The sequence below is a fragment of the Vombatus ursinus genome, unplaced genomic scaffold, assembly GCF_900497805.2.
Source record: "Vombatus ursinus unplaced genomic scaffold, bare-nosed wombat genome assembly UNPS02014852.1, whole genome shotgun sequence".
Lineage (NCBI taxonomy): Eukaryota > Metazoa > Chordata > Mammalia > Diprotodontia > Vombatidae > Vombatus > Vombatus ursinus.
In genome coordinates, this window is record NW_020954630.1 from 3,630,514 (window position 1) to 3,645,502 (window position 14,989).

General features: G+C 34.2%; 1 protein-coding gene across 3 annotated transcripts in view; it reads left to right on the forward strand.

Moving 5' to 3' along the window:
• The window catches only part of ACTR3B (actin related protein 3B), a 97,087-nt gene extending 82,358 nt beyond the window's left edge, over positions 1 to 14,729 (forward strand). The window contains exons 10-12 of one of the 3 annotated variants that reach the window (XM_027841041.1): positions 11,488 to 11,613; positions 12,997 to 13,080; positions 13,838 to 14,729. In XM_027841041.1, coding sequence (XP_027696842.1) covers positions 11,488 to 11,613; positions 12,997 to 13,080; positions 13,838 to 13,933 — 306 coding nt within the window. In that variant the 3' untranslated portion in view covers positions 13,934 to 14,729. Of the gene's footprint in view, positions 1 to 11,487; positions 11,614 to 12,996; positions 13,081 to 13,837 lie in introns of those variants that run through there. The other 2 variants (XR_003567213.1, XM_027841042.1) reach the window with 2 other exon arrangements.
• Positions 14,730 to 14,989: the final 260 nt, after the last annotated feature.

The window sequence follows — 14,989 nt, forward strand, 5'->3', positions numbered from 1 at the left end:
CATGTATTGCGTCTTCTGAACATTGCTATTACTCATCTGTTTTGTTTATGAAGGTTAGTTTATAAATTGATTAGTAAAAATAACCTTTGTAATTGCTATAGCTTTTCTTGAAATTCCAGAACAGCATTTGTAGACAAAACATTAAAACACAAAAAACAAATGTGTGAGCTATTTGCCATTGATCTTGACTGTGTTTTTCCAAACAGGGTGTTGAAATTATGTTTTTAAGGTATTTGCAAGTGATTTGATGGAGGTTATAATTTTTAAAATAACCTAATAACATAAGCACTCCTTAAAGGAAAGGACATTTCAGGCATGGATCTAGTAGATTAAACACTAGGCAATATTACAGGAAAAGTACTCTTTCTTTCCTCTCTCATTCTTCTATTCCATCCTTTCCTCTCTCCCCTCCTCTTCACAAACATGTAAAATCACCACTTTTCCTTGAGTATATGATAGATATGAAATGGTTTACTAATGAAAAAGCCACTTGGGAAGATTGGACCCTTGCTACTGCTAACCATATTAGAAATCATAAACATGAAATAAAATTTTTTATTTTACAAAAATTTGGATAGATTGTTCTTCCTGCCTTGTCTTTCCTCCTCCAATCCATCCTTCACATAGCTGCCAAAGTGATTTCCCTTAAATATGGATTTGACCATATCCCTTCCCTACTCCGTTAAGCTACATTGGTTCCATATTGCCTCTAGTATAAAATATAAACTTCTCTAACTTTCATAGTGCTATTCAAACTAGCCCCAAACTGTCTTTGTAGCCTTATTGTACATCATGTCTGTATCCACACTTGGCGTTCTAGCCAAACTGGCATTATTTCTGCTTCTCACACGTGGCACTTCATCTAGTATCTCTGTACCTTTGCACTGGCTATCTCTCATGCCTGGAATGCATTCACTCTTCACTTACACCTCATAGAATCACTCACTTCTCTCAAGATTCAGCTCATGTATAAATTTATATCACATAAAATCCTAACTGATCCTACAAGTTGCATGTCCTCCCTCTCTAACTACCTTGTATTTTTATGAAATTTACTCTGCTTATACTTCTGTATGCACATGTTATTTCTATATTGAAATGCAAAGTCCTTAAGAATAGGGATTGTTTGACTTTTGTTTTTGTATCTCTGGTACCTAGAATGTAGTAAGTGCTTAGTAAATGCTTTTTAATTGATTGATTTGACATTCAAACTGCCTGCTACTTGCAATATTAAAAATAGCTTCCCTGAATTTTCTCTTTTCTCTTAAATTCAAACCAAAATAGAGTTTTACATAGAAGAAAGGGACATAATTCTCTAGGCTCCAATCCTATTTCTCAAGGCCAGAATCCTGTTCCTGATATGTTAAAATATAAGAAACAAATGAGGTGGCCATCAACATCATCAGTTATCAGGCTCCCAACTTTGCCTACTCCAAACAATTTTTCGGTATGACAAGTAGTGTTATTGCCATCACATAATCAAATTTCATATGAGAAAATGACATGGTTGAGAGAATGCCTTTCATTCTGAAAATTTATTAACTGTATTCTTGGTGAATAGATTAAATAATAGGGAATGTCATAGGAGAAACCAGGTATAAGAAGGAGTGAAGGAAGGAAGGGTAGAATCCACTTGGTCTATTTATTTGTAATCCCCTCCCCCTACCCAGTTTAAGTGACTTTCAGGAAGATTGACTGTCACCTAGATGGAGAGATGTTTTAAATGTTGCCTAAAATTATTATTTTATGATACCCAGTGATTGTTGGGAAAGTTATTTTGATAATTATAAAATTTTTTCTCACAGGCTTTCTTTGTTTTTGTTTTTTTCTTACTTACTTAGGCATCTTAAAATACATTTCTTCTTTAGGAAAGAAAATAAATAAAAAGAAAGATATGGAATTAAATGCAAATATATTTTCCCTAGGTCTTTTTCCCAAGTTTGAGGGTAACTAATAGTATTTCAAGATAAAGCAGTAGTTTTACTTTTTAAGATGAATCTATATCTGTAGGACATAAATGCTGCATGTGGTTAATCCTGAACTATTTCTATAAAAAAATTAAGTAAACATTTTCTTAGAACAGACATCAAATCAGATACCTTATCTCTCTGTACATTACTCTCCTGCATACATGGTGGAGGGGAAGTTACAAGAAGAAGGAGGATATACACCCGGGGAGGGAGAAAGAAGGGTTATAGACAGAAGAAGGGTATAGAAGAGAGGGAGAAGGAAGAGACAAGAAAAAAGACAAATGAATACACTGTAGAATTTGAAAACCCTCTTATTGTTACATATGAAAACTGAGGACCAAGAAGCAGACAATCAGATTTAGTATTTACCTAATAGTTTATATTTTTAAATGCACAAAAATAATGGAATACTCGTTATACAAAAAAAAGATAGAATATAATCACAAAAAATTTCCTTTGATTTCTATATTTATTCATATTCAAATCTCTGAGATCTATAATTCAAGCAGAAATTACTGTACAGGAAATTCATAAAGAAGATATTGAAGAATGTCTCATTCTAAATAGAGGAAGAGAAACCACCACAAAGTCATTACCTTTAACAATTGTTGATTGAGCGCCCATTGTGCATGTGACACATATATAGGATCACAGCTTCTAGTCTCACCATTTTAATCTATCTTTTATACTACTATCTGAATTATGAATTTTTTCCACAATTTTGCATGTGACACGTATATAGGATCACAGCTTCTAGTCTCACCATTTTAATCTATCTTTTATACTACTATCTGAATTATGAATTTTTTCCACAATGAAGAAATCTCTTTATTTTTGATACATTGGTTCTTTGGAAACATCTAGAATTTTCTACTTTAGATGTAGGATGAGTTACATTTGTACAAATGTGTTGTGACACTACATTATACTCTGATACACTAACCATCTTCTCCACTCCTAGTCTGTTAGTTTAGAGAATTCCCCGAGGTAAGGGACAATGTCACCTTCATCAGACTGGGAGCTACTTAAGGTAGGGAGTATTATCTCCTCTTCTCTCTTTCTCTCCCAGATGCTTAAGGCCCAGGTTAAGTCTAGGAGGTTGTTTAGTCCATTGTGTTTATAACCATACCAACCTGAGCTTGATTTAGAAGGCTTGGATTTGAATTTTCTAAGTGCCTTGTGCCCTGATGAGCCTTTTATCACCACTATCATAATTTATCTCAGTAGCTTCACCTATCATCTTTTTGTGGAGGTTAGTTACAATTATTTTTATTGGTGATTAATAACAAATGATTTTTAGGCTTTGATTACATCTTTAAAAACTGAATTTATGTCACTTTTACATTTAAAAAATACACTATTTTTCACTTCACATGAAATGAAAAATTATGTTAAGAATTAATACCTTGATTTCCTAATTTTTGATTACTGTTTTTGGTGTCTTAATGGTATTTAAAAATTGAGAATAGGAATATTCTCATCATAATTATTGAGGGTTCAAAACATGGGAAACATTTGACCCTATTTTAGCAGTTCCTACTTTTTTAGTCATATGCAGTTATGAATCAAATGAATGATGTGTACTGACTTTAAAAGTAACTAATATATGCTTTTCAAATAAATTCCATTTATTTATAGCATTCATTTTTAAAAATTTTAAGCTCCAGATTTTCTTCTTCCATCCTGCCTCTCCCCTGCCTATTGAGAAGGCAAGCAAAATATATTTCCATATTAACCATGTTGTAAAAAGGAAAAAAAAAACAAGAAAAAGAAAGTGAAAAAGTATGCTTCAGTTTGTACTCAGAGTTGATCAGTTCTCTTTTTGGAGATGTATAGCATTTTTAAGCATGAATTCTTTGGAATTGTCTTGGATCATCGTATTACATAGGTCTTACACAGTTGATCATCATTAAAATGTTGATGTTACTGTGCACAATATTCTCCTGGTTCTATTTACTTCACTTTGCATCAGTTCATATAAGTCTTCTCAGGTTTTTCTGTAAACATCTTGCTCATCATTTCTTATAGCACAGTAGTATTCTGTCACAATCATATACCACACCTTGTTCATCCATTCCTTAATTAATGGGCATCCCCTCAGTATTAATTCCTTGCTGCTATAAAAAGAACTGCTATAAATATTTTTGTACATATAGGTCCTTTTCTCTTTTCTTTGGTCTCTTTGGGACACAGACCTAGTAGTGGTATTGTTGGGTCAAAGAGTATACCCAGTTTTAGAGCCCTTTAGGCATAATTCCAAATTGTTCTCCAGAGTGGTTGGACAAGTTCACAACTCCACCAGCAGTGCATTGGTGTACCTATTTTCCCATCCCTCCAGGATTTGTCATTTTCCCTTTCTGTCATTTTAGATAATCTCTCACATGTGATGAGATACCACAGAGTTGTATTAATTTGCATTTCTCTAATTAATAATGATTGAGAACATCTTTTTTCATGTGACTATTAATAGCTTTGATTTCTTCTTCAGAAAATTCACTGTTCAGATCTTTTGACTATTTATCAATTGGGGAATAGCTCTTACTTTTATAAATTTGGTTCAGTTACTTATATGTTTGAGAGATGAGGCCTTTATTAGAGAAACTTGCTGTAAAATTCCGTCCTCCCCCCAGGTTCTTGCTTTTCTTTTAATCTTGGCTGAATTGGTTTTGTTTGTGCAAAACCTTTTAAATTTCATGTAATCCAAATTATCCATTTTATTTTTTGCAAACCTCTCTATTTCTTCTTTGGTCAGACACTCTTCTCTAATCCATAGATATGACTGGTACATTTTTTTCCATGCTCCCCTAATTTACTGATGATATCACCCTTTTTGTCTTAATCATTTACCCATTTTGACCTTATATTGCTTGATACGGAGTGTGAAGTGTTTCTCTGTGCCTAATTTCTACCAAACCACTTTGAAGTTTTCCCAGTAGTTTTTGTCAAATGGCAAGTTCTTGCTCTCAAAGTTTGAATCTTTGGGTTTATCAAACAGTAGATTGCTATGGTCATTAACTACTATGTATTATATACCTAATCTGTTTCATTGATTTCACTACTCTGTTTTGTAGCCAAATTTTTTTTTTGATGATCTCCACTTTGTAATATTGTTTGAAATCTGGTACTGCTAGGCTGCCTTCCTTCACATTTTTTTCATTGATTCCCTTGATCTTCTTGACCTTTTTTGTTCTTCCAGATGAATTTTGTTATTTTTCTTTAACTCTATAAAATAATTCTTTGGTAGTTTGATTAACATGGGGCTGAATTTAGGTAGAATTATCGTTTAATCATATTGGCTTGGCCTACTCATGAGTAATTAATATTTCTCCAATTGTTTAGATCTATATTTGTGTGAAAAGTGTTTTGTAATTGTGTTCATATGGTCCCTGGGTTTGTCTTGGCAGTATTTTACGTTGTCTGCAGTTATGTTAAATGGAATTTCTCTTTCTATCTTTTCCTGTTGAGTTTTGTTTGGTAATATATAGAAATGATGATGATTTATGTGGGCTTATTTTATAACCTGCAACTTTCTTAAAGTTGTTAATTATTTCATCTAGTATCATCTAGTTTTTTAGTTGATTCTTTCCAGTTCTCTGAGTATATCATTACATTGTCTGCAAAGAGTGATAGTTTTGTTTCCTCATTACCTATTTTAATTTCTTTAATTTTTTTTTGTCTTACTGCTATAAATAGCATTTCTTATACAATATTGAATAATAGTGGTGGTCATGGACATCCTTGTTTCATACCTTATCCTACTGGAAATGCTTCTGGTTTATCCCTATTCCAGATAACGTTTAGTCTTGGTTTTAGATAGATATTGAACCAGCCCTGTATTCCTGGTATAAATCCCACCTGGTTAACTATGCTTTTAAGGTGGGGTGGTCTTAGGTGAAGCTAAAGGAATATTAATGATGGAAGATGGGAGATGAGAACACAACACTGGAAGTTAAAATGAATACTGAAATAGAGTCAGGTGCTAAAGGAAGTTACTGAGATCCAGTCTGATAGCAAATATAATAGTAAAGAAATACACGAAGATTTGAATGAGAGCAGTTGTTATATGCAGATTATTCATTTTCAAAGGAATAAGAATTCAGTAAAAGAAATAAAATATTAATGATACATTGAACATTAGAGTTTTTGCTGACAAGTCAAGATCTTATAGGTACCTTAGCATTATTGTTATGAACATTCTTTATTATTATATAGAGATGCAATGTAGGAAGTATAGGAAATTTGAGTTGAATCTTCTGAGTCAGTGGTTTATGCACCCCCCCTATGCTTTACCATCAGCTTATGATTTGCCTTACTTTTATGAAAACAGAGCACAGAATTTGCAAAAACTAGCAGTTATTTGAATAACCTGAAGTTATTTGAACTTATTAGTAGGTTAGATTTCACGTAAATGCATAGTTAGAATTTTAACATATACTAATCACTTTTCAAATCAGATCATTTTCTGGGTCTGGGATTTGGAGAAGGTAATTAGATAATTTGCTGAAAACCTTCAGTTTGGTTGGTATTTTATATTCCTTCCCAAAGTTCCATTGTTATGCTAGGTTTTGTAATACAATACTGAATTTTATAAGCCGGGCTCTCTTTAATAAGGGTTTGATGTTGTAGCCCCCCTTCAGCAGTAAGAGCTGCTGAGAAGCATAGCTTCTCATGAAAAGTGGGAGTGAGTCATGGTGGGGAATTCCTAGAACTTTGGAGCTTCATAGACGGGAAGAAAACTGAGGGCATAGATGCATACCTTGGGGGAGTTGTTTGAAAGTGGACTCTAGGAATGAATGCAGATATGGCTGGTGGAACCTTCTCTGGCTTGATAATCACCTTCAGAAGTCATCTGCCTGAACAGAACTTGCCATTTGCTTGAACACTCTTTCCTTGCAGTACTGGTGGGGTCTGGTGAATTTATCCATTTTCTTACTTCTTTTTCTTTGCCTATAAATCCAAGCACTTGGGGTGCCTTTTTTTTCTCTTTCCCCCCTCTCCTTCTTTCCTCCATTTAGATGTAACTGAAAAACCCACATGTGGTCTATTGTTCCCATTGTCTTGGGAGACATGAGGTTGGAATATGTGTGGGGAGTGGGTGATGGCTGTGAAGGGCTTTTTATTTCTCTACTTGGCTAGGACTCTCTGCAGGTCTGTCATAGAAAACTAAAGGGGGGGCACTTAGACAATTTAATTTTGTGAATGATTCTAGTAACTCTTCCATGCAGAACCTTAAAACTTGGAATCAGGGCTTACTTAAGATTTCCCTTAGAAATATGAGCTGATTGTTGCCTCTGAGAGCATGAGTGCTGGTCCCAGAGGTTTCCTCCATCCCGTTTACAAAAAGGGAAGTGGGGAGCTGGAATGGACTAGGGTAAAGTCCTGCCTGCCTCTGACCTAGACCCAAGAGGTGGAGTTAGTGTCAGAGAGTGTTCTTCCTTTCGTCCCTACCTCCCTACTTCCATCTCTCCCTCTATCTCCTTCTTTTTTTCTTTTCCTCCCCTTCTCCTCTCCTTTCCCTCTCCAAAATTTCAGCACCATACACAAAGCCCTCTTCAGGAGCATTGAACTGCTGTTGTTTGAGAAATGTGCCAAGAATACAAAGCAAACATAGTCATACTTAACCAAGGCTTATTTAAATGTTTGATGTGCTACCACACTCAACAGGAAAAGCTTGTGATGTTAGCCAATTACATGTTAACAGTTTCATTGTATCAGTTTTGAGAGTGTTACGGTGAATTAGTGGATAATAGTACATAAGCATTAGTCCTCATTAGGAAATACTTAGTGAGCTGTTACAAACAAGATCTACCTTGTGTGTTTACCTCCTGGAAGTGAGAATAATAACAATTGCTAGTATGTATATGGTATATAGTATTATGTGGTATATGGCATTTATATAGCTTTAAGGTTTGCAAAGCACTTTACAAATATGTTCTTATAACAACCCTGGAAGGTAGGTGCCATTTTACAGATGAAGAAACTGAAACAAAAGTTAAGTGACTTACTCAGGGTCACACAGCTAGTAAAAGTCTAAGGCTAGTTTTGAACTCACTGCTTAACTTTAGGTCTATCTTTTTGTCCACTCAGCCATGTAGCTGCCTCCTCAGCATCCTTTCATGCAAATTTTAGTACCTGTTTTGCTAATGCTTTTAATTTTATATTTTGAATGACATTTGTGGTGTTTGAAAATGTGTGTATCTGATAATCTCTACCACTTACCTACTTTTTAGCTTTCTGGTTATTTTTTTTAAAATCCCAAAACTTTAGTTGTTCTTTGAGACAAATGACTTAAAAGCCGATTGCTTTGTGAATATGGCATCATTTTGCCTCATTAGTGAAATAAAGTTCATATAAAGGTTTGTTTTGTTTCCAAAGTCACTTTCTTTTTGTCATAATAAAGAGTTTAAGTGTAAAGATCTTCAGTCCTGACCTTCTCCCTTCTCTCTAAGCAATTATTTTTTGTTATTTGTAAGGCACCTTCACTAATATGTATTGTCAGTGCCTAAAATTAAACATGCCTAGAATTGATCTCATTATACTAACGTCTAGTTTTCCCAGGATATTCTTAATGATTAACGCCATCTTGAATTTTCCCATGAGAAAAGGATATGCTTTTTAAAGGTGCATTTAATCGTTCAGATTAATAGGGTACCATTTAGTATGTTGTGCTACAATGTTATAAACACTCCTAGCTTTAGTAGCAGAAGGCAAGGGTTCAAACATAAGCTCCTTCCCTTACTAGTCACCCAATTCCTCTGAACTTTACTTTATTCATGTATAGAATGGAGATGATAAAGCTCTATTTACATAATTATTATGAAGGTCAAATGAAGTATTGTATATAAAGTGTTTTTTAACTATAAAGTTCTAAAATGTAAGTTACTACTTTTATTCTAAGAGTAACTATATACTGATTTAATTTTCCCATAGAAAGCAATTATTTTATGAAAATGTTCCTTAATTTAGGGAGTCAAAGGAAGATGGTAATTAGAGTAGCTCCAAAAAAGGTGTCCAGAACTTTAGTTTTCCTGCCATCTCCCTTTAAGGCAGTAGGGAACAATGGGGAATGTAAGTTGAGGAACAAGTTACTGTCTTCATATGAGGTATTGTTGCCAGCCAACTAGAATGAAATGCTTATAGAAAAATTCTTAGTCCTAATTTTTTTAACTCTCTTTCAGTCTAAATTTCCCTCTCATTACTCAAAAGCTCTATAGCAGCATTGGAGGAGTTGTGAAAAGACAGTGTAGAATGTTGAATTGGTTCAAACACTCTAGAAATCAGTTTTGAATTATAATAAGAAAGTGACTAAAATGTCCATGTCCTTTGACCCAGAGATCCCACGGCTAGTCATATTAACTAAGGATGTCAGAGATAGACCTAAGATCCCAAATATACCAAAATTTCACAGCAGAATGTTTTGTAATAGCAAAGAACTGGAAACAAAAGTAGATGTCCATTGAGTGAGGAATGGCTTAACAAATTGTGGTACATGAATGGAGTGGAAAGTTATTGTCCTTTGAATGTAAACAATACAGAGAAGTGTAGGAGGATGTATAAACCGATGCAAAGTAAAATAAGCAGACCAGGAACACACTATGTATCTATCTCTGCCTCTCTGTATCATCTATACTACAACAATGTAAATGGAAACAACAAAAGGAACCAACACTTTGAAGTTATGATGACCGAAATGCACTTTGCTTTCTTCTTTCAGAAGTGCTGTAAAACATTGTGGGTGTAGAACATTGCATATCCTATTAGATTGAGTAAATGTATTGGTTAGTTTTGTTAAACTACTCTTCTCCCATCCCCCCATACCATTTTAAAAATTCTTTGTTTCAAGAGATTGCTTTGTGGAAAGGGGAGAGTGGAAGGGTATATTTGGAAAATAAAAGGGATGTGAAAACAAGAAATGTCATTAAAAAAAAACCTCAAGTGCCAATATCTCTGATAACACATATTCATCACTATATAGATTTACTTGAAAATTTGTTTGACCTCCCTCTAAGTAATTAGTATTTGAGAAAAATTTAAGTACATTTTAGAAATACTTAAAACATTTAAAAGCTTCAAATGTGTTTATTTCATATTTATTTTTCTCTAAAATTGATTTAATTCCATTTGTTTTCTGTCTTTTGACAAAAAAAACACTTTGCCACTGATTTTTAAAATTTCCATTGTAATATGAAACATTGCAAAAACTCAGGAAGCCCATGACAACTGCTAATAAAAGCTTGGAACATTATGAACTACTGATGATTTAGTTTTAAGTTGAAGAGCCATTATGTAGTTGTAGAATTTTTCTTCCCCACATGTCAGTGCTTCCTTTTTATAAATATGCTTTAAAAACTGTATACATAGGCACAGGCACAAAGATATGTTAAGAATAAAATCTTTTTCAGCACACATCTCCATTTAAAGGAAAACTACATTCAAGATAAACACGTAGTTCAGCGAAAGAGAGAGGTCACATAACTTTTCTACATTAAATTCCATTTAATGTATAGGATTGCTACTTTTTATTTTGTGTTTGTTTCAGAAGACCCCATTATCACCAGAGTAACTTTGCTGCATATACTATACTTTTCCATGGCTAACACTATTAGCTTGTTAGCTTTCCAAATCCAATAAAATGTGATAGCAAGCTCCAGTTTCAGGAGAACAGTGTACTTAATAGTCTGATGAAATGAGAAATGGTAGAGAATTGGAGAATCCCATGATATGCTATCATAGGATTTGGGGAGAGCACTTATCTAAATCTGATATGAACTTTAATGTTGTTACTTCTGGGATTATAATTCTTGCTTCCTATAGGAGGATAATTTGTGATTATGTAAAATAACATACCTTAAGTACCAATATAGATTTGACCATGTGTTTTTTAATAACTGCAAGGATTTGTGTACTCATTTTTATAGTTTGTTTTGGTTTCATAGTGTAAAGATATTGCAGGTATGTGTGATATGGCCCAAAATAGCAGCTTGGAATTTTTATCTATTTAAATGCCATAAAGTTACAAGTAAATTAAATATAGGATTACACTTCTGATTTCATTGGTATAGGAACTCCCAGATGAAGAAATTCTCTCTACTAGTACAGGTTGGCAGCTGATTTGCAATTATTAGTTTTAGAGAGTTGCCCAGTTGTACAGTTAACTGAGAAGTTAAGTGACTTACTTAGGGTCAGTATGTGTCAGAGGTAGACTTGAATTTAAGTCTTCCTGGCTCCAAGGCCAGCTTTCTAACCACTATGCCTTTGCTGCTTCTGAAGATAAACTAGATTTACATTTGTGGGGTATAAAATTAGCTTAAATTAGTTTGGTAACATTAACTGTGAATCTAGTGATCATTCTTTCATAGAATTTTAAGGTATGCTGTGCAATGAAGTAGTTCATTGTAATTTTTTTGGGGGAGGGGCACATAGCAATATCTGTTTTAAAGCAATTTATATTTGTCCCAATAAACAGTTATTTTACTCTAAAGTAAGACTTTCTACTCTTTTCTTTTTGTCCTTTTAGAATGTTGTTCTTTCAGGAGGATCCACAATGTTCAGAGACTTTGGACGTCGACTACAGAGAGATCTGAAAAGAGTGGTAGATGCCAGATTGAAGCTTAGTGAGGAGCTCAGTGGTGGAAGGATAAAGGTAATCCAAAATGAGGATTGTATGTGGGATAAATGGAATGTGGCCTCTACGTTGGAAATGAAGTGGTTCTTACCTTACAACACGAAGCTAAAAAATCTTGGCTTAGTAGCGTGAAATAAAAACAAGTTTTTATCATTTTCCTACCCATACTGTGAAATTGCATTCAGAGGTTTGTTGTCTGAACATATTCCAAGTATGCAGTTAAGAATGATATACCAAGTGATGCGGCAACAACAATTTTATGCTGTCACTGACCCATATTTGAAGGCAGTTTTCTTTTTATATTGAAGGAGAGTGGGCATGTAGTAATAATGACCAGTGTCCTAAGGAGATTCACTTAGTATGCAGTTCTTTATCCTTTAAAAATACTCTCTTAAATAAGAATCACCAGGGAGTTAGAATGTGTTTCCCAAAGACAGGCTTCTTAACTTTCTAGTATTTTTCTTTGAGATTTTGACTAGAGCTACTGGTCTTACGAAGGGACATGTAGAGGTAATGTCACAGGATCCATCCCCAAGTCGGAAGGGACCTCAGAGGCCATCCACTTCCACCCATACCTGAACAAGACCTCTGCTGAAGTCCCGAGGCAGCCCATTTCACTTGTGGATACCTCTAATTCTTAGAGAGTTTTTCTTGATATCATGCCTGAATTTTCTAACATTGAGCTGCCTCTCTGCAGCTTCCATCCATTTTTCCTAACTCTACCCTCAGAGGCCAAACAGAACAAGTCTAATCCCTCTTCTCAGTGACATCCCTTTGTGTATTTAAAGACAGGTATCATGGTCTCACTAAGTCTTCTCTTCCCTAAACTAAACATTTCCATTTCCTTCACTTATTTACTTTTATATGGCCTGATCTTGATGCTTTTCAACCTTTCTGGTTGCCCTCTTCTAGATGCTGTCCATCTTATCAAGAAAACATGTTATCTGTAATTAAAAACTCTTCTGATGCTTATAGGAAGGAGACCATACTAACACTTAGAATTTAATTTTATCTGGCTTTTTGGGAGAATGTTACTTAGTGATCTTCTCTGTAATTTTAATACTGCCAGTCAATTCAGTTAGAGGTTGATTAGATTTTTTACATTTTCAATTGGTTAGATTTTTAGAGAGAAAGCCTCACTTTACAATCTGAAGGAAGATGTACTTAGTTCCTCTAGATTTATTGAATGTTAGGGACTAGGAAGAACGTTCTGAAAACAGATATGGCTGAGAAATATTACTTTATAAAGGTAAGAATTGTGTCCTGTGATAGGGGAAAGGGAACAGAGATTAGGAACCAGACTTTTTGTTCTCAGACTGAAAGATCTTTTGTGTCAACAGAGCATTGAAATAAAAATGATTGCTAGTGCTTGAACTAAATGTAAAACATTTTATTTTCTAGCCTAAGCCTGTAGAAGTTCAAGTTATAACACACCATATGCAGCGCTATGCTGTATGGTTTGGAGGCTCCATGCTTGCATCAACTGTAAGTATATTTGAAAGACGCTTTAAAAAATTCTGTGCTAACTTTCATGATTTTAAATGTATTTTGTCAGTATACTGCTGAAAATGTTCATATTGTATATTTATACGATTGACTTTGTACTCCATAAAAATGAGTTGCCCCATTAATGATCTTAGCTTAGTCAGCTTTTGATCCCCTAGTTAATTAGGCAACAGGGAAAGCACAGTTGAAATCCATTAATGATATGCAAAATCTCATCTTAGCCATTAGTTTTAGTCATTTTGTGAATCATTCCTTTTACTAAAAGCTACAAGCATAAGCAGAGTAGATTCCCTTTCTATTCCCTTTAGCCATTGTTGTACAGTGAAGTGACTAAAAAGTAACAAAGTGAAAAATTCTGAAGAAGCAATGTGGTAGATTTTTACTTGGAGTTATAGCAGCTGGATTCTAGTCCCAGCTGTGCCACTTAATAAATTGTGTGACCTCAGGCAAGAAATTTCTCCTCTTAGACTTAGTTTCCTCATCTATAAAATGGGAATAATTTTGAAACTATGTATCAAACAGGTTTGTTGTGAGGCTCAAGTGATATAATATGTGTAAACTCTAAATCTATATAAGTAAAACCTCTTAAAAACAACAATAGTAAGGAGAAAGTGATATGAATAAGTTGTTACTGAATAAATTGTGTGGATTTCTAATTAGTTTAGTAATTCACTTTATTTATGTATTGAAACATGTCTGTAGTCTTAACTGTTTTTTTGTTTTTGTTTTCGTTTAGCCGGAATTCTTTCAAGTTTGCCACACCAAGAAAGACTATGAAGAATATGGCCCTAGCATTTGTCGTCACAATCCTGTCTTTGGAGTTATGTCATAGTGTTTGCCTTTTGAAAAAAGCAATTCAGGTAGTCTCTTGTAGGTCAAGAAGTGTCCTTTGAAACCAGAAAAGATATAAGTTGCTGTAAATAAATAGTGATATGATCAGATGTTTATGTCCATAAGCTTTGGGAGTGCTTGGATCACAAAGCTGATAAAGCACTAAATCTACATACAATCCAGAATCATTTCAACGAAAGCCATTTATGTCCTGACTGTTTTAAGCCTACCCATTCCTTCCTTCTTAAATGTGGGCTTCTAGTTAAAAGGCAAATCTCAGTTTCTGAGAAAATATAAACATCGTTTAAAATAATTGTTAGAAGAAATGAGATACTGGCAGTCTTGTCTCCCCTAGAAAGGAAATGGGGATGTAAACCTTTTCTCCCCCACCCTATTTTTGTAAATAAAAATTACAATACAAATTGATGTTTATATTTCATATCATTTTGTATTTTATGGTATTTGGTACAACTGGATGATGAGTTATAAGCACGAATTCATATTGCTGTCATGGAGTTCTATTCTAAAGAGTTTTTCATTGTAAGGCATGTGCCAGTGTGTTTGTGCACAAAAAGACAAAATTGGACAAAAATGTTTGCCACACATCTGCTAGAGAATGTATTGATTTGTTTGGAGTAACATGAAATTGAAATGCCTAACAGTGTTGTATAAGAGTTATTACAACTGATAATTTATTTTAGTTTTCTTGTTTGAAATTTCTGAAGCTGTTTTATAGAAGACAACATTTTGGTGTTGGTCAGTGGTGGATGAATACTTCCTTGCACTATTGTAATAAAAGCCGTTAACATATTTACAAATGTGGTGTGTATGTGTGTGTGTGTGTATGTTCACGTATACTTCTTGTTTAGAGGTATCCTTCATATATGTGGGGATCTTTATGACATTTACTAAGTTGTAGAAGGAGCGTTCTGAAAATGAAATAGGCTGCTTTGATAAGTAATGATCTTTCTATCACTGGAATTGTACAAGTGAGGAGTAGTTGATCATGTATCCAGTGGCTTGTTGAGGAAGTTCCCACACTCAGTGGAATTTTGGA